General features: G+C 37.9%; 1 protein-coding gene across 2 annotated transcripts in view; it reads left to right on the forward strand.

The window, feature by feature from the left end:
• The window catches only part of REV3L (REV3 like, DNA directed polymerase zeta catalytic subunit), a 124,757-nt gene that overhangs the window by 71,907 nt on the left and 32,885 nt on the right, over positions 1–19,965 (forward strand). For both annotated transcript variants that reach the window (XM_055714994.1, XM_055714995.1), the window contains 8 exons: positions 49–286; positions 4,224–4,363; positions 7,267–11,476; positions 11,855–12,834; positions 13,421–13,503; positions 14,757–14,882; positions 16,490–16,682; positions 19,094–19,205. In XM_055714994.1, the coding sequence (XP_055570969.1) occupies positions 49–286; positions 4,224–4,363; positions 7,267–11,476; positions 11,855–12,834; positions 13,421–13,503; positions 14,757–14,882; positions 16,490–16,682; positions 19,094–19,205 (6,082 nt within the window). The remainder of the gene's footprint in view (positions 1–48; positions 287–4,223; positions 4,364–7,266; positions 11,477–11,854; positions 12,835–13,420; positions 13,504–14,756; positions 14,883–16,489; positions 16,683–19,093; positions 19,206–19,965) is intronic.

The following is a 19,965-nucleotide window of genomic DNA, read 5'->3' on the forward strand; positions in this document are numbered from 1 at the left end:
ACAAGTAGAACAAAATAGAGATTTTACTTGTATGGGCTTTTTCTGCAGTGGACAGTAGTGCTGATGAGGCCATGATTGATCTGTTGGCTGGATTGGAGAATGATGGATATCAGATGGGACATCACAAAACACTCTGTCACCATCATTCTCTTGGAAGCTGTCGAAATTCTCAGAACAGTGATGATGAAGAAAATGAGCCACAGTGCGATAAAGAAGACATGGAACTTAGCTTGTTAATGTCCCAAAGGTGGGACAGCAGCATTGAAGAGCCTGGGCCAAAAAGAAGGTATATATGTGATTTTTCTTTTCTTCATATGTCCTTTTCTGCCAGATCCTTCCTCCCTGCCACCTGGTTTTCAAGTGTGCTGTGAGACCAGTGAGCTGTAGAGAGGTCTTTGTTGACAGCATTGGAAAACTCTATGCAAATCTTGGGATGGAATGCAGTTGTCCACATGATGCTGTGAATCGTCAGTTTTATATGGGAATAAAGATTAAATGTTTTAAGTTGGGCTAGACCTAAGCTTCTAGTTTGCTGTTTGAGGAAAAATTGAGTAGGCTTTTTGTCCTACCAGTCCAAATACAAAACCCTTTAGTTATAAGCTCCTTTTAAGGTCACAGTACAGATGTTAAGGTGTATCTTGTACATCTCACGTGCCTGTAACTTTTACTGAAGTGAATATTTGAGAAGGTATTTTTGTGAAGACTGACTGACCCAGAGGCCTGAGAAAAACACCTGTTTGTTTCCATGCTCAAAGCGTAAATCAAAACATGAACGTTGCTCTGCTGGACTGCTGAAGGTCAGCAACTTGAATATATTTAAGGCCATAGTTCTTGGAACACCTTCTCAGGTTGTAGTGACCTTTTGGACAGTGTGCACTGACAGGCACTGAAAGAAGTTCTATCCGGTGTCTTTTTACCCCTGCTTTGGACAGACCTTCTGGTATTTATAATTCTATTTGAAAGATGAGAGACTTCACAGTCTTAACATTTTGGTATTTGGGGTTTTTACATCAGAAATCATAATTTATAGTATAATTTGGAGAGCATGAGAGGCATAGAAATACTTAATCTTTTTTTTTCCTGAAGACATACAGAGAAGTTGTAAAAGAATCAGAAGTTAGATCATTAGTCCACTAGTTCTAGAGATAATTAATCTCTAAAGCTACTTTTCCTATCTGACCTTTTGATTTTCTTTGGTTTTTTTCACAGTATTCTGAAAAGTTGGAATTTGCATCTAAACCACTTAATGTTAATCTTCAGTTTAGTGGTAGTTCCTGTGTAAAACCAGCCTATATCTTGCAGAATTTATTGGCTCAGGCACAGCTCTGTATGGGCATGACTGTACAATTTCTGGAGTCGGGTAGGATCCTGAAGCAATTAATTGCTTTTATGCAGTAAAGAATCCTTTTTAAAAACTCATCAGACTTGATGAGCTGACTCATGATTAACTCGGTCATATATGCCCACATCTTAATCCCAGACAGAAAGCACTAGAGTGTACATACAAGGTGCCTCCACAGGGAGTCAGCTCACGTTCAGAGGGAATTACAAGCTTTGTTTCAGTGTGATCTACAGAATTTGGACTGACTTCAGAAGACAGCATGGGTATCTTTGCCGCCTGCACGATTCTGCTCATGAATAAAGAGCCAGTTTGAGTCTGACAATGGATCCAACCTTATTCTGCTCGGGCAGAATTAGGAAGTACAGAATAAACTGTCTGTACTTCCTAATGAATCCTACCATATCCATACTATCACTTTTCTTTTACTGGGTATTCACCAATCTTCCGTTATTCAAAAAAATACATTGAGGTAATGAGGAGTAACAACACTCTCCTGAGTGAATTAAATGGCTTGGGTTTGGTTTGTGCTGAACTGGAGAAAAAAGCCCATCAAGACCTGAACTGGTTCATGTATGGTTGTATCACACTGTATTACACAATTTTCCTGGAATTTAAACTGATGGGCTTGAATGCGGAGAGATCCAAGTTGTCTGCATCCTGGCTGGGTTTACTAAAGTTGACAAAGGTTTGCTTTATGCACAGGATTATAGCATTATTCAGGTTGGAAGAAACAACTAAATGCTACATATCCAGTGCCCTGTTCAAAGCAGCTTTGGATAGATCAGTTGCTCAGGGCCTTGTCTGATCAAGGTTTGAGTATCTCCGAAGAGAGAGATTGCATAGCCTGTACAGGCAACATGTTCCAGTGTTTCAACACCCTCATAATAAAGAATGCTTTCCTTGTACATAACATCCCTTGAGACAGCCCTGTGCTCATCACCCTTCTCGTATCACTGCGTGCCTCTGAATCTGGTTTCTTTATACCCACCCACTCACAAGATCTCTTAGTTTTTTCTCAAGGCTGAATAAATCCTGTTCCCTTAGCCTCTCCTTATATATCATGTGCTCCAGCCCCCAGTCACCCTGGTGCTCCTCAGCTGGATTTGCTCCAGTTTGTCAGTGCCTGTCTTGTAGTGGGGTGCCCAAAACTGAGCACAATACTCCAGATGCAGCCTCACAACTACTGAAATTGGCTACTGTCTGGCAGTCATAGCCCAAGCTGCAAATGGCCTTCTTTGCTACAAAGGCACACTGCATATTCTCAGGTTCAACTAGCTGTCTGCCAGGGCTTTTGCATCCTTTTTCACAAAGCCACTTCCCAACCATCTCTCTCTCTGCCTGTAGCCATGCATGGGGTTATTTAATCTCATTTGTGGAACATTTGGATTTGTCCTTTTTTGAAGTCCATGAGGTTCCTGTCAGCTCGTTCCCCAGCCTATTGAGATCCCTTGGAATAGCAGCCCTACTCTCCAGAGTACTGATTGCTCTCCCCAGTTTGATGTACGTTTGCAAGTAGAGCTGAATGTCTTTGCACTGGACTTTTCTATGGTTTTGGAACATAGAGGGAGAAATAAACTTACCTAGGTCGTGGCCGTTGTGTACCTAACTGTGCTTGTTAGTCAGTTCTCTCTTCCAAGTTATGCTGCTTCCAGACTTGAGTTAGTGTGGAACTTATGTAGCCATATTTTAGCCTTTTGTTCCTGAACTAATAAACACGGTTTGATCTAAGTTGGCTCAGTGCTGAGGACATTCAGATGTCTGTGGTGATACGATATATGTAATTCATGCTGTGGTCAAACTTCACAGATAAGAGTTCTTCAGAAGTAAACTGTATTTACATTATTGTGGATTTTCCTTCCTGTAACTTTGAAACCTTGGTATTTATAGCTTTTAAGGCACTACACAGTAATGGTTTATTATATCAAGCTACTAGGAAAATTATTGTTCTCTTAAAAACAAACAAACAGGAAAAAAAAAAGACAACCACCCCCCACCACCACCATACCTAAGTTCCTTAACGTTTATCTGGATTTCTCTCTTGTAGCCACAGAATAGCTTATTTCTATGAAGAATTATTTCCATCTCACACTTTTTTTTAAAGAAGAAGAAATCAAATTGCTAAGTGCTTCCAAAGTGGTAATATTCCAGAGTGTTTGGGGTTTGGGTTTTTCTATATAATTTTTTAACTCCCCCCCCCCCCCCCCCCGCCCCCCCCAAAGCCATGCCACCTTAAAACCATGAAAAATTCATAAAGCTTTTATTTGTGGATTTACTACTTCTTTTTCCCCAGCAGGTTTATGACTGTAAAAATGGCAGTGTAGAACAGTTAACTTAGTAGAAGTGGCTTAAGTATTAGCAACAGCAATTTCAGAATGTTCAGGGAGGGATGGAAACAAACATATATGGTGGTTGTGCTTTAGTTAAGCCTTCCGAGGGAGTGAATTGTTATAATACAGTAAAGACTCCTTAACAAAAAAAAAAAAAAAAAAAAAAAGGTAAAAATCTGTTTGCTAAGAGCTAAACTGAAATAATTTTGCATAGCTGGTTTAGTCTTCAAATTTCAAGCGCTAAAATTAAACCAGTAAAATTGAGCATCAAAATACCTTCTCTATAACTTCTTAATCTAATGAATCCTTGAATCCTGCTAGTTTTGGCTGTAGTTTTTAAAGGGTTGGTCACCAATGTTGCCTCTTAAAATAGTAACATTGAATAATATTTTGAATTTCTCAGTGAGAAATGTAACAATTTTTTTTGTTTCCCTTTGCTCTCCCAATTCACACAGTCATACAGCACCACACCCCTTTGATTTTGAGGTCCCTGTGGCTATTGGTATTTTCTAAGAGAAGTATTGTGTATTAATTTGTCTCTTGATTTTCTTTAGGTCAGCTGGCAAAAGTATGCATCGAAGTTCAACAGAAGAGGATTCATCTTCAGAGGAAGAAATGGAGTGGAGTGGTAACAATACACTCCTAGCTAATCTCTCTATACCTCAGTTAGATGGGACTGCAGATGAAAATGGTGGTAAGTAAATAAAAAAAACCAGCTTTGGAAGTTGAATTACTACCTGGGTCATAGTTTTGTTTTCAGATCAACTTGCTAATTCTCAGAAGTGTTAAACATTTTCAATTCTTGTTTCACTTGGAAGGAAATGCTTTCAACAGATTGCAGAAGCAGGCCCTTAATATCTTCCTTATCAGCCAACGATATTTTATTCGCAGTGCCCCTCTACAAATTACCAGATTCTGCTTTTCCTATTGTATTAATGATCCAAAAAGGGCATTGTTTAATTAGTTTGGTGGAAAAGATAGTTACCTTGTTGCAAGGTGCATTTTTCTGTTACTATTTGTTATGCAAATATGGTATTAAAATTAATGATTCTGTAGTATTGCTTATCCTGCCAGGATTGCACTGTAAATAGTAAATGTATTATTGTGTAAGTTTAGATGAGTCTTTGCAAGTATTTATCTCACATGCTAAAATATAGTGAGCCTTTTTTTGAGCTTATGTTTCATTCAGTAGATTGCATGTTCACATCTTGGGAATGCATGAGTTAAAACTATGCAGTGGGAAAGCAATACAGAAGAAAGTGCCCTTCAAAACCTATAAAAAAATCAAATTAATCTGTAGAGATATTTCTTGTAATTTCTTTATAACCTGCTATCTTTGATCAAATAACCTTATTTAATAGAATGTACGCTTTGAGGTTAGGCAATTATTTTTTTTTCTTCTAGTAGACAATTACATATTTTCACATTTATAAAATTTTGTTGAGCAAAAAATGTGAAATATATGGATCTTGTAAGGAGAAATATATTTATGTATTCAGAGTTTTCTCTGTATTAGGTTCATTTTTCTTGGTCTAATAAACAGTAATCTTCTTTGTTTAGAGATGTTGTATTAGCCATACTTCATCGCCTTTAAAATTTGAAATTTGTGGTTATCATCAATTTGTACAGAAACTTCTTTCTTAATCCGTAGTACAAACTGGTTAATTTAAAATCTTGTTTGTGCTCATGCATGTACCTCATTTCCTATTACTGCATTTGCTCTTCAGGGCAGAAATGTAACCCTTTACAAAATTTCTGTATTAGTTCATGCTTTTGAATTTATTTGACGAAAATATCAAAGATCATTTATTAGTATATAAAATACATACATCTTAATATATCTATTAGCAGTTCTTTATTAGAGAAAGCAAGCTATATGATCTTATTACATAGACAACTACAGCTATTCTTCTGTGTTCATTGTTTAAAGCATAGTTTGCTGTTTCCTTTGCTTTTATAGGTATAATGGTAGGGTTAATACATGACTTGATGTACTACTAATAAGATTTGGTTTTGCAAAATATACAATTGTAATTTCCTTATTTGCAGTACTTTGTAATTTAATGTAAAAAGGGATGCTTCTGGCTAATGAGACTGTATCTTAAGTATTTCTTTAAATTCTAGAATATTTTAAGTATATGAAATACCACATGCAGAAGAACATAGAATAAGTTTATTACTGTGAGCTTTTACATCAGCTTCTTAATATAAGAGATACATTAAATTCAGAATGATCTCAGTGCATTTCCTCTAAATTAGAAAATGCTTATTCACACATGAATCTGTGTCTGTAACTTCTGAGTGACTGACAAATATTTTTGCCATTTTTATATCTGAATAGTCAGATATCTTCCAAGTGTTTGTTGGCCATTTTCTTGGTTTTCAGTTAATCATCCTTATTCTTTTTGTGGACTCCTAACCTCAAAGAATCATAGGCAGCATCTCCCAGCTGTGTTTCACAGCAGAGAGACTCTGTGTATGCATTAGAAAATGTTATTAGAAACAGATTGAAATTTCCTTTTTTTTTTTCTCACCCAGCAACAAATAAATTGCTAAGCTGAAGGCAGCATGAATCTAAGATAATCCCCAAATTGTTTGAGACTTACAGTAAAAACTCAAAAGATCCCCTGACAGTGTGAAGTGCATGCTTCCAGGTCATACAGCATGTTTCATGGCTCCTGTCCCCCTTCAACATTTCACCTAAAGATGTGGACACATGAACAAATTGCAGTGTGCCCAGCGCTCTGTGGCAATTGCCTCCTTCAAATTACTTGGTGTTCATTGCGTTTACGAGCAAGCACACAATCGCTACAAACCAGTTGTTTTGTGTACTTAGCACCTGCCTGTCTGCACTTTAACTACATTTACTGCAGGATAAGTATCAGTGAAAGAGAAAGAAATCATCCCGGGTATTACGTGATGAGTCTGCACAGGACAGTTACCACAGCACATGCTGGTTGCAGATCAGCGTGGGAATGTTAATGCATGGATATGTATTCATGTTCTAACTAAACAGTGCAAGCTCCTTGCATAAACACCTAAATGGGTGGTGGATTGCTCTGCTTTATAAAAGTGCAGCAAACGATGCTTAGCACACAGAAAAATTACAACATGGCAAGGGATTTGTATTAAGATAGCACTTCAGCCTTCTGTGCAATGACTTTTCTGTAAGGGGAAAGTCATCTAAGTAAGTTCTTTGTTTTTCAGAGCCAGTCAGTATGCATGCTTCTCAGGGACAAAGCAGGATACAAGCTTTTCTAGAAAACAGTCTGTATTGAGTTACCTGAAAGTGATTTTTAGAAGACTTCTTTCAGAAAACCAGCATGAAGCCTTTGGCAATTGTGTGCCAGTCTACCATTTATGAGTAACTGACAGAATGGCTGAGACGCCAGTGTACTGAAGATGGGATTTTGATAAAGCAGCTCATGTACTCTGGGGCTGTAGTTGTCATGATCATAAATGCAGTGTGATTTAGAAGAGTTTTGTTTGTTCTTTGAATGGGAGGGCTTTCAGGAAAATGTTATTAAAATGTTTAATGTCTTAGGTTATTTTTTTTAACAGGAAAACTAGAGTAAAATCGCTTGTCTTCCATTTCAGACAATCCTTTGAATAATGAAAGTTCTCGAACTCACTCCTCCGTCATTGCAACAAGCAAAATGTCTGTAAAGACCTCAATCTTTCACAAAGATGCTGCTACACTAGAACCCCCATCTTCTGCTAAAATTACTTTTCAGTGTAAACACACAAGTGCCCTTTCTAACCATGTTTTGAATAATGAAGATTTAGTAGAAGACCTCTCACAACCAAACACAGAAACAAGACCTGAACTTTCAGTCCATTCTCTTACAAAAGAAAGCACTTACTCAGCAAAGTACCCAACTCCATTCAGCAATAGTACCCATGCAGAAAACTCTCACAAAGACAGTAACAATAAAGATACTCTCCCAGTTCCTTCACATGAAAATAACATTTTTGAGTATGAAGATGATATTTCATCAGTGAGCAGACAGATACCTAGTAGGAAGTATACTAGCATCAGAAAGGCTGAAAAGGATGTCTCTTTTATGCATGTGGGCCGCCACATTGGTGACAGCATGTTGAATAAAAACCTATTTAACTTTTCTGAGTTGAGCCACTCCAGCCACTCCAAAGGTAAAATGTCCTCTGAAGTAAGTGAAAAATCTAGCAGTGCAAGTATAAATAGCTTTTTTCCAGCAACAGTTACAGAAAATTGTGAATTGGTGTCTTGTTCAGGAGGCAGTCGAACTGTGGTACATTCACTTGAAAATAACACTGATGAAGGTGGCCTTAGTAAGCTTAAAATTAGGTATGAAGAATTTCAGGAGCATAAGGCAGAAAAGCCAAGCCTCAGTCAACAAGCAGCACATTATATGTTCTTTCCTAGTGTTGTTCTTTCTAATTGTCTCAGTCGACCACAGAAGTTAGCTCCTGTGACATATAAATTACAGCAAGGCAACAAACAGTCCAGGTTGAAGCTGAATAAAAAGAAACATAGTTTTATCAATCATCAAGAGCCTGCAAGTGTAAATGATGTTGCATCAGTGAAGGAAAGCTGCTATACACAAGGTAATGCTTGTAGTAACATTCCTGATAAGGACAGTGCTTTACCTAGTGACTTAGTTCAAGTTCCTGTTGAGGCTTTTGAAAACAAAATGCCTACAAGTACTGCTAATTATACTGACTGCCAGTTTGCAGATGGATCTCTTGAAACTGAGCAGTCATTTGGATTATGTGGGAATAAATACACGCTCCGAACAAAACGGAAGGTAAATTATGAGACTGAAGACAGTGAATCAAGCTTTGCTGCACACAACTCAAAAATTAATCTACCTCAACCTATAGAAAGTGTTGAAAGTTTGGATGGGTCTCAGAAGTCTCGAAAGCGTAGAAAACTTTCTAAAAAATTGCCACCTGTTATTATTAAATATATTATCATCAATAGATTTAGAGGGCGAAAAAATATGCTTGTTAAACTAGGGAAAGTAGATTCTAGTGAGGAAAGAGTAGTACTCACAGAGGAAAAAATGAACTTATATAAAAAGCTTGCACCTTTAAAGGACTTTTGGCCAAAAGTTCCTGACTCTCCTGCAACCAAATATCCTATTTATCCACTGACACCAAAGAAAAGTCACAAAAGGAAAGCAAAACATAAGTCAACCAAGAAAAAAGCTGGAAAACCACAAAAAACATGTAGTAAAAATATTAAAAGAACTTTATCTTTCAGAAAAAGGACTCATACAATTCTTTCTCCTCCTTCACCATCCTACAATGCTGAAGCTGAAGACTGTGACTATAACTATAGCGATGTTATGTCTAAGTTAGGTTTTCTTTCTGAGAGAAGCACAAGCCCAGTAAACACATCTCCACCTCGCTGCTGGTCTCCCACTGATCCAAAAGCAGAAGAAATTTTGACCAACCTGGATAGAGAAGCTTTATATAGTAGGGGGCCCAATATGTACAACAGCAAGACTGTTAATTCTAGTGTAGGAAAAAATAGTCGAGCAAAAACTCAGGTTAAGAAATGTAAAAAGAAATTTGCTAGCCCCACTGTATCTACCAAGAAAAAGAAAAAGATTAATCAGGCCGATAAAACGGTAGATGATGGAAAGAAGAAACCTAGAACAAAACAAAGACAAAAAACAGCTGAAAAAGCACCCTCGAGAAAGCGTGTTGTGTTTAAAGATGAAAAAGGAAATGCTCGCTCTGCTGCAGAAGTGAAGTTTGTGCTGAAACGTCAAGATCTGCCTGAGATTTCTTACAGCTCTGTCAACTCACAGCCACTTCATAACCGGAAAGACAGTCCCCTTCCTGGCTATTCAGCAGGATATCTGCCATCAGCACAGCTTCCTTCAGCAGCTGATGCACAAGGGAATTCATCAGGCTGTTTTCATTCATTGATGGAAATTGATAAGCCTGTAGATGCACAGTGTTTACCTGCTCCACAAGAAGACCCTCATTTGTCTTTCATATCTACTCCTGTGGCATCTGGAAGGGAAGTACCAAAAATGAGCTCTCAAAGGCCCAGGACTCAAAGTGCTGTGTTTAGAATGAAGGAGTCTGCTCTCATTCAAAACATATTTGATCCATCTAATCACTCAACTCAGGTAACACAGAATGCACGCATCTCTAAAGATAAGACTTCTGCAAAAGCCGAAGAGATAAAAAATCTGCAAAACAGATACTTACCACCAGCCGGGAAATTAAATGAGGCTCATGACTCTTTGGACACAGCAAAGATGGATCAGTTACATGCCTCTAACTATTTGCATTGTAAAGACAGTAATCAACAGCAGATCTTCTGCTTACCAGAGGCATCCAAGCATTCTGATCCTTGTTCTTCTATTCTTAAGTCATCTGAAGAAAGCCCTGGGCCACTTCAGCTGCCTAAGAACTGTTTTGTAACATCTTTGAAGAGTCCGGTGAAACAGTTAAACTGGGATCAAAACCAGAGAGGGTTTATTTTGGATATATCACATTTTAAACCTGAAACAGTAAAACAGAGATCTCTGTCAGAAACAACCATGCAACCAAAACCCATCACCCAGTATAAAAATAGGACTGTAGTGGCCCCATCAGCGTTCAGTGAAGGACAGTCTGGCCTAGCTGTTTTGAAAGAGTTGCTCCAGAAGCGACAACAGAAAGCTCAGAATGCAAACGTTACACAGGAACCATTACCAGCTAAAACACAGCTGAGCAGGAGTCTACCATGCCCTCTTGAACAGAATAAAGCAATCAAAAGGTCACGGTCAATCGCATTGCCAAGAAAATCTCGTGCTCCCAGGAATACAAAACCTAAAGAAAAAACACCAAAACTGTCAAAAATGGAGTCTTTAAGCCAGCAGATCACCAGTCGCATTGATCACACTGTATCTGATGACAGCCCCATTTTTTTTTCAGACCCTGGTTTTGAAAGCTGCTACTCGCTTGAAGACAGCTTGTCTCCAGACCACAATTACAACTTTGATATTAATACTATAGGGCAAACTGGATTTTGCAGTTTTTATTCCGCAAGCCAGTTTGTCCCAGCAGATCAAAATTTGCCCCAGAAATTCTTGAGTGATGCAGTTCAAGATCTTGGTTCTGGACAAACAGCAGAAAATGACTTTCTGTGTCATAATGACAAAAAATCTGAGGAAGAAAAGCAACATACTTCAAGCACAAGTAAATGGATGCGGTCTGGTTCTCTGAGCCCTGAGCTTTTTGAGAAAACCTCACTGGATAATAATGAGAACCACTGCCATAGCCAATGGAGGAAAAACGTTCATCCTTCAACTTCTAGATCTAATTCTATCGATACCTCTTGCACACAAGAGACTGAGGTATGTTTAAATGAAAAATTCAAATTGAATAGAAACACAGTAAATAAAGAGAGATTTCTTAACCTTTCTCAGCCAGCCAGCTCAGACTGGATTCAAAGCCACATTAGAAAAGAAACCACTTTTGAACCCTGTCAACCACTTGATTCAGTTAGTACCTCTTTTACATCCATATTGTCTTCTCCGGATGGTGAACTTATAGATGCAGCGTCTGAGGATTTAGAATTACATGTTTCAAGAAACAATGAGGCACTAACTCCAACTCCAGATAGTTCACCAAGATCAACCAGTTCTCCCTCACAATCAAAGAATGGAAGTTTCACGCCTCGTACTGCTCACATTCTTAAGCCTCTCATGTCCCCACCCAGTCGTGAAGAAATCATGGCAACTTTGCTGGATCATGATCTCGCAGAAACAATTTATCAGGAACCATTTTGCAGCAATCCTTCAGATGCCCCAGAAAAGCCAAGGTACTGTGTTAAATGCATTTCTGCCTACATATGCTTGTGATTATATTAAATTTAATTTATTCCTGTAAACAATTTTACACTGTTATGTGGCACAGATGCATAAAAGATCCCATCTGATATGCATACATTTGAAGTTGAAAATTACTGTACTTCCTGTGCAAATACCCTTTTTCATTCATGACACTTTATTTTTTTTTATTGCTTGATATTGTTGTAGTAAGTGGGAATGTGCCTGCTTGGTTTGTAAAAGAAAGATACTGTGCACAGGATTTCCATAGCGAGAAAACTAGTTAGCAGGACTCTGCTTGTATATCATCTTGAGGACTGCCTGCAGTGTAGTTCAGAGCAAAACAACAATTCAAACTGTTTTCTTCACAGGGAGATTGGAGGACGGCTTCTCACAGTGGAAACTAGACTTCCAAATGACCTGCTCGAGTTTGAGGGGGACTTCTCATTAGAAGGTCTACGACTCTGGAAGACTGCGTTTTCAGCAATGACGGAAAGTCCTAGACCAGGGTCTCCTCCTTGTAATGGTCACTCTACTGTTAATAAAAGAGAAAGTAATAGCCATAAAACTAGTGAAGACAAAAAAATAGTTATAATGCCATGCAAGTGTGCTCCAAGCCAACAGCAAGTTCAGATATGGCTTCATGCCAAAGAAGAGTATGAACATTTCAAGAAATTGCCTAAGAATCATCCTGCTGAGCTGGCAAAGGCAGCTGAGAATTTCAGCTCTTCAGTATTGTCTGAAGAGAAATCTGTAGAAGTAGTAAAAGCAGCTAAAGATTTACATTTATCTAGCCTGGAAGGTGAAAGACCTATTGTGCCTACAAAGAATTCTGCTTCTGTGGCAGAAACTACAAAAACACAAACCAAGGAAATCTGTGATAAGCCTGTAAGTACTATAGGAACTTCTATAAATACTAAAAATTACATAGACTCTAATAAAACTCCGTATGAAGCCAAGACACTTAGTACTTCAACACTAGAACATGATAAGGAGGAGGAAGAGGAAGATTATTATGTCAATTATAGTTCACCAGATTCTCCAGTACTTCCTCCTTGGCAGCAAGTAGCATCTCCAGATCCCAAGCAGTCCAATTTAGAAGACGCAGAGTGGAAAAGTCAGGATATCGTTTTGTCTTCTGTGGAAGAAAATGATGTCGTACCTGTTGGAAGTGCACAAAACTCTCCATCCACCCAAGGGGACATGAGGACATCCTTTGACACATCACCGTTTCCAGTTAATGGAGATCCTGGAAATCCTGGATTTGTTTGCCTACATAGTACACCCATTGTGCAGATTAAAAATCAAGACAGACTACCTGAAGTTCTTGGTTTTACTCCTTTATCCACAGGTAAATCCATTAAGTGATTCTAATGATACACCAAAAGAATTTCTGAATATATTATATTTCTTTTGACATAATGATAAAATAATTGCATCCCCACAAAAATACACTTAAAACTTGTTTTGGAAAGGAAAAGGCCTGTGCATTGTTGTTAAACTAACTGTTGAGTTATGAAAAATGTCTAGAAGCAGAGCACGCTTTTGCTTCCTGATGGTCTCTAGTATCTGAACACTGAAGAACTGATTAAAAACTTAATTTAAAAGTATAGCTTATTTTGGCAATTTTGAAATCTTGTTGGTTGTATTGCTTGTATTTTCCAAACGTAGCCTCAATGTAGAGTGTGAATAACATTTCACTGTTCAAGGTGATAATGATGTGAGGTTTGGTAACTTACTGGTCTTGTACTATACATTCCTTAATGTCCAAAATACCAAACTGTAATAGTTGTGCTTTGGATTCAACAGAGAATAAAGTTGTATTTCTTTATATAGATAATATTTGTAAACCAAATGCCTCTGGTTTCTAGCATGTTATTTAATGCCTAGACAATATTACTGAGGCTAAGCAGTTTTGTACTCATCTATGTTTACAGAACCAAAAGCCCAGAAACTGAGCCACAAGAGAGGAAGTAATACTGATAGTCTTCAAAGAGTACTCCTAACCACACAAATTAAGGTAGATGAAGATTTATGTACAGATGCATTTTTATTATGCCACACATACACATTTCCATTCTTTCTTCTGTCTTTTTTTTTTCTTTTGCTGTCAAGATCTTGAAAAGACATTTAAAATGGTAGGGTGCAATTGCTGTGGTATCAGTATACGCTCAAAGTTAGGAAGAAGAAATCAGTTTCATTTGTGGGGCGGGGAGAAGTTGGATATGGAGAGTATGTTATGTTTTAGGGTAGTGAGATGCTAATGAAACACTAAAGAGGTGCCACGTAAGGCTGGTTTTTTGCTCTTTTACTTACAACATCCTTTTTAAGTTCAATTGTGATTTCCCATGTGTGTGTGTATGTATGTGTATATATATATATACACACATGCAGATGTTGTATATTATGTATCTCTGTGTGTATTAGTTTTCAGACAATGTTCTAAGCATTTTCTGAAAACAGCGTAGCCCAGGGGTCCTCAAACTACGGCCGCGGGCCAGATACGGCCCCCCAGGGTCCTCAATCCGGCCCCTGGTATTTACAGACCCCCCCGGCAGGGGTTGGGGGGGAACCAAGCAGCCGCAGATGACTGCCTGCCACTGCATCCGCGCCGGCCCCCTGGTTAAAAAGTTTGAGGACCCCTGAAGCAGGCAATTAATGGCACTAGTATGCTGACAGAGTAAAATTTCTCTAAACAGTGTTTCTGTTCCCTGTGTTGGAAACAGAAGAGTGGCTAGCTGCATTACCAAAATGACCCATTCGTTTTCTCTTTTGTTCTCAACATACTGGTATTCATCCAGTTCAAGTGGGTATTTAAGCGTACCCTTAATTCAGTGCCTTAAAAAGTGGTGACTGAAACAGGGTGGTTTGATGAATTATTGCTCAAGAGAGAATAGACATTTGCTGGTTCCCCTGTCCGCAGGCTTCTAAGAAAGCCTGTATGTGTGGGAGTGTTTGGTTTTGGTTGGTATGTGTTTGGGTTTTTTGTGTTTGGGTTTGTTTTTTTTTAAGTATTTCAAACAGCCTCTTGGTTTACTATGAGGTTTCATTAAAAATAAATACTAAAGGCAGAAAGATACAAGTGTTGTTTCCCTGTTGAAAAGTGACATGGAGGAGATGGTTGAAAACTTTTTTTTTTTCGTAATTGTAGTGTAGCGTTTACATTTTCATTAGATACGTTTCAATTAATATTGCATGTCAATTTAACAACCTGTAGTTTTCTCAATATTATACTGTGTGTTTTTCTCTTCCCACCCCCTCCCCCTCAATAAGAATCAATTTGCTGCCCTTGGTGCTCCAAAGAAAGAGACTTCTCAGATTGAAGGACCATCTTTAAATAACACTTATGGTTTTAAAGTCAGTGTGGAAAACCTGCAGGAGGCAAAATCTTTACATGAGGTAACTTATTGTTACATGTTACTTTATAAAATGTAAATTTTATAAAGTTTTATAATGGCAGAATTTAAAAATCTTTTCCTCATTCGTCCCTACCTGACTTAAAATTAATCAGTGTGAGACGTCTGCAGCTTTAAGTAGTTGATCGACTAGTTTCAGCTTGGTCTTCAGATGCCTTTATTTTATAGTATTGAACTAAATTTTGCAGTATTTTTGTTGAGGTGGTGGTAAACCTTTTTTTAAAAAATAAAAATAAGGGAAAGATCAGAAGGAAGTAGTAGTAAGTTTTCTATAAAAACATTACTGGAAAAACTAGTTCACCGTAACTTTCATGAATTGTTTTCTTAAGAAACAAGGCATCAGGCATCACCCAGTCAGGTCCTCCCATTGTGTCTACATGCTACCTTCTGAACCTGTTGGCCAATTTCTAGTGTATTTAACAAAATGGTACGTGTTTCAGAGACATTCTCTGAATGTCTCTACATATTTCATGTAGATAGCTGGTTGGTGTTGGAAAGAGAGATCAGCATTGGGGCTGGAGAAAGGGATGCAGTGTGAATACAGTACTACTGTGTTGGGCTGCTAATTGGTCAGCCAGCATGTATGTGCTCCCAGACAGTCACCACATCTGTGGCTTGAAAGCAGCTGTTGACAAATTTACAGATGAGATGGGGAGGTAGCAGTTTTGTGCACTGAGTAGGTGACATAGGAGAAGCCACAAGAAACATGATTTTGCAGGAAATTGAGATGGAGCTTGATAGTAAAATTTCATTTCAGTGATGGCTGCTGTAGCGATTTAGGATGCAAATCTAGAAGAAATGATGCTGACCCCAGGGCAGCTTACATATTCAGAAATATTTGTAACTTTGCCCTTGTAATCTCTCCAGCCTGCCCATTAGTCCACACTGTCAAGTATATTACGCAAGACAACAGAGCAACAACACAGTGATGAAACAGTATTAAATACTACAGTACTTATTGTAGAGTCAAAACTGTACAGTATGTACAACTGTACAATATATAGGGATTAGCATTTTCTTAATGGAAACCATTCTGCAAAAAGCTATGGCAATATAATGTGGAAGTTCATTAATGCAAGTGAAGGGAAAGTTAGGTATTCTCCTTATCTCCCTGTAAGTGACTTAGTCTCCATGCTTGTTTGCACGTCTTTGGTGAGAGAGGGAAAGGAAAATAAAGAGGAATGGTGTTCCTTGCTCTTGATCAGTCTGGAAACTTAATTCAGCTCAATATGCAAAGCTGTTTGAAAACATTACAGGAATTCACTGATGCGAAGCTGAACGTTTCTGTTTGTGTTTTCTGCTTGTGGTAGAAGATGGTAGTACTTGGAAACAAATAATGAATTTTAATAATTGAGTATTAAAAATGTATTAAGTGATTAATCTTTTTTGTAAGATAATGCTCTTTGCAAAAAAGTGAGATCCAGAGATGCATGTTTAATTACTTCTGTTAATTTTCAGGTGTGACCTCTTAGTTACAATATAATATGACCATTTAAATGTCTGCAATGCACTAATTTGCACTAATACTCTCTTAAATTTTTTGAAGAAAGCTCCAAAACATACTAACTTATTCTATTTATTTGTCGGTAGGTCCAACACCTTACCCTCATCAGTATGGAGTTACATGCTCGAACCAGACGAGATTTGGAACCAGACCCAGAGTTTGATCCGATCTGTGCTTTATTCTATTGCATCTCATCAGACACAGCACTGCCAAATACCGATAAAAAAGAAATCACTGGTGCTATAGTGATTGATAGAGACAGGACACTCTCAAGCCAAGGTTCCTATTTCTTTTTTTCTTAACGTATTTTGCAAAAATGCTTATTTTGTAGTAATCAAACAGTAGCAAGCAAAATATAATCGAGTATCTATATTACTATTTAGCTCATTTAATTTTGTCTTGTTGACTGTTGGATGAATGGCCGTATTAAACAGAGTTTTCCTGCTTATATCTTCCAAAGAACTATTGCATGGGCTGTAAACCACAAATAACATACACATGTGCAAAATATCTATGTTTGCGTACTTGTGGACAAGCCCCTGCAGTGTTCTAAAAGTATAAAGAGGAAAACCTGCCTTTAGTTTCCTACTCAAGTTGCTGGATAGCTACAAGTAGAAAATGTTAAAAGCAAGACAGTATGTTTTATATTTTACTTAAGGGTTATTTTTGTGGTTTTATCTGATCCTTTTAGGATCTAAACAGGGGCCCTTATTCTATTGTACCTTTTTGGCTTTGTTTAGACCAGTGATACTCAACCTGTGGCTCTAGAGCCGGATGTGGCTCTTCATGGCCCTACAGGCGGCTCTCGCAATGTAGGCATCTGATCGGCGCTCCACTCTATCAGGCAGCGCGGGGAGCACTGAGCAAATGGACCAGCAGTGTGGGAGTCGCTGAAGTTCCCCCTCCCATAGGGGGAAAGAAAAGGAGCTGCTGGGATCCCCCCACAGGTAAGAGTAGAGATCACCTCCCACCCAGCAGCCGTGGGGCAGAATGGGGAAAAACTCGCCCTTTTGCCCCTTCCACCCCTCTACCCCACTCCTTCCTAGCAGCCAGAAGGGGTTGAAGACAGAATGCTGCTGGGAGAGAGGATGCTGATGTGTCATGTCGTGATGTATCAATATGTGACGGTGTTGAGGCAGCATCATCACACATTGAAGTGTCATGATGGAAAAAAAATCACACTGTTGATACTTGATTTTTATGGTGCTCTACAACTCCATTTAATAAAGAAGTGGCTCTCCAGCTGTTAAAGGTTGAGTACCACTGGTTTAGGCTAGTAAAAAAAAAAAAAAACCCAAACAAAAAAAATTTTTAAAAAGTCCTCTTTTCTTTCAGGGTTTCTTTGGCATTGTGAATGTGTATTAAACCACAAAATACTGTCTAAAATTTAAGTGTGGACAAAAACCTATCAAAAAAAATTAGCATTAAGGCAACAGCTCCTTCTTTTACCAGTTTATTTTTCAAAGTATTGTAGATATTATGTTAAGCTAAGTTCTTTTTATTCTTAGTGAAGTTTATTCTGGTGTTACATGCTTGTTGTTACTATCTTTAAAAAAATTATCACCATGATCTTGACTAAGTGAGATTTTTCCGCAGTGTAGCCACTATGGCTCCCTAGGTGTGTGCCACTGATAAATTATCAAGAAAAAGCTCTCTGTAAAGAGGTCCAATAATATTTTGAAAACCAAAAGCTTCTGATCTGTTTTTGTTAATGAAATAAAATGATGTGTTTAAATGTTATTGTGACATTTCTTGCTTTAATTGATGTGTGCTGTCAATATTTTTGGGTTCGAACTTTTTTGAGTTCCCTGTGGAGTGACTTGACGTTGCGATACACCTTTTTTTTCCCCCCTTTTTGTATTACTATTGCTTTGTAAGTTGCAGTACTCATTTCAACATCTATTTCTGAAAGCACACTTTTAATTCTCAAGATCTTAAAAATGTGTCAAAGTAGAATGCCTTTTAAAAACTCCAGATTGTTGCCTTAATCAGAGATTCTAGTATCTGTTGTATAGAGAAACCAAAAAGACAAAGTATGTATTGCATATAATTTATTTAAAGAGGTTTTTTTATACGGAAGGCAAATGCTGAGTTCTTGCATGCATACAAATTTAGCTATTATTCTCACATTATCAATGTAGACACTTTTAATGTGCACTAAGTAAGCAGTTGCTCATGTTTTTCCATTTATATTAGTAACTGAACAGTGTTTAAGAATTGTACTGAAAAAAGAACTATACTATGTTATGTAGCATTTTCATTCTTCAGAGCATTTTGCAAAGCACTACTCTTAAGCTAGCAATTAAATATTTTGCATGAAAACACTGTGTGAGCTGTTATGGTCTTTTAATATTTCTTACTCAATATAATTTTCTAATAGATGGACTCCTGTACATGTAAAATGGTGACATTTCTCTTGAAACAAATTTATTTGTATCGGAGAATTTGTGCAAGATTACCACTATGGTAGAATTTTACAAAATGAGAAGAACACACTTTTCCACCCAGGAGGAACAAAATAAGTCCATGGAATTAATTGTGATAGCAATTCATGTTAAAGATAAACATAGGTTGTATTCCATACTTCTTTTGAGTTGTATGTTTTGTTCTCAAGTAATATTGTTGACTGCAGTCATGAAATTCCTTCTAAATTGTAATGATTTTTTTCTTTTTTTCACTTTATTTTCTAGGGAGCAGAGACCAAGCCCCCTTACTCACAAGATCTGGAGTTACAGGACTAGAAGTCAGTTACGCTACTGATGAAAGAACTCTTTTCCAGGAAGTAGTGAATATTGTAAAAAGGTAGCATATCTGTACGTTCTGCTTTTATTTTTCAGGCTTGGTACAGCAGATTTAGTTCCTTCAACCCTTGCCAGTCTCTCAAATACTGATTTTTTTTGTTGTTGTTGTTTCCCTCAAAGGATTATTTCTAGAGTGGACAAGCATGGTGGTCTTTCGAATAAAAATGCTTTTTGCTTTTCCTTTTCTCTGACAGCAAGAACGTTCAGATCCTCTTAAGCAGCTGAATTACAGTCTTGAAACTAATCAGCCATATAAGTAATGTTCTTTAACATACAACCTTTCCTGTTAATCCCAGAATTCATTGCACATCTCACTCTGAAACTCTCAGAATAGTAGATATTAACAGTGCTGAGAGCTACAGAAGACCCCTCAGATGGGAGGCATTTTTCTAGGGAGTGAGGCAAGACAGAATAAACCCTACATGGCACTGAGACTGCTGTGGACAGATTAAAATAACTGGTAGTTGAAAAATCAGTTTCCTTCATTAGTTTTGTCTTCTCTGAATGGAAATCCCCTGCTCTATCACACTTGGAAAACTGCTGGTTTTCCCCATCTCCACCAAGGCTGGGAAGCCTGTTTGATAGCCTTCTCGGCTGACGAGTAGGTGGAATTACAGACGTCTCTCCAGACCCAACTGTCAGAGGTGCAAAGCTGTAAAATTGCAAGGAAAAATAAAACGGATTTAAACTATGAGTCACCCTGCTGGAATAGAGGCACAAGAAAAGTGTGTACTAGGCAGAGTACATTTGCAATTCTTTCT

Source organism: Falco cherrug, chromosome 6 (genome assembly GCF_023634085.1).
Source record: "Falco cherrug isolate bFalChe1 chromosome 6, bFalChe1.pri, whole genome shotgun sequence".
In the NCBI taxonomy this organism is placed as follows: Eukaryota; Metazoa; Chordata; class Aves; order Falconiformes; family Falconidae; genus Falco; species Falco cherrug.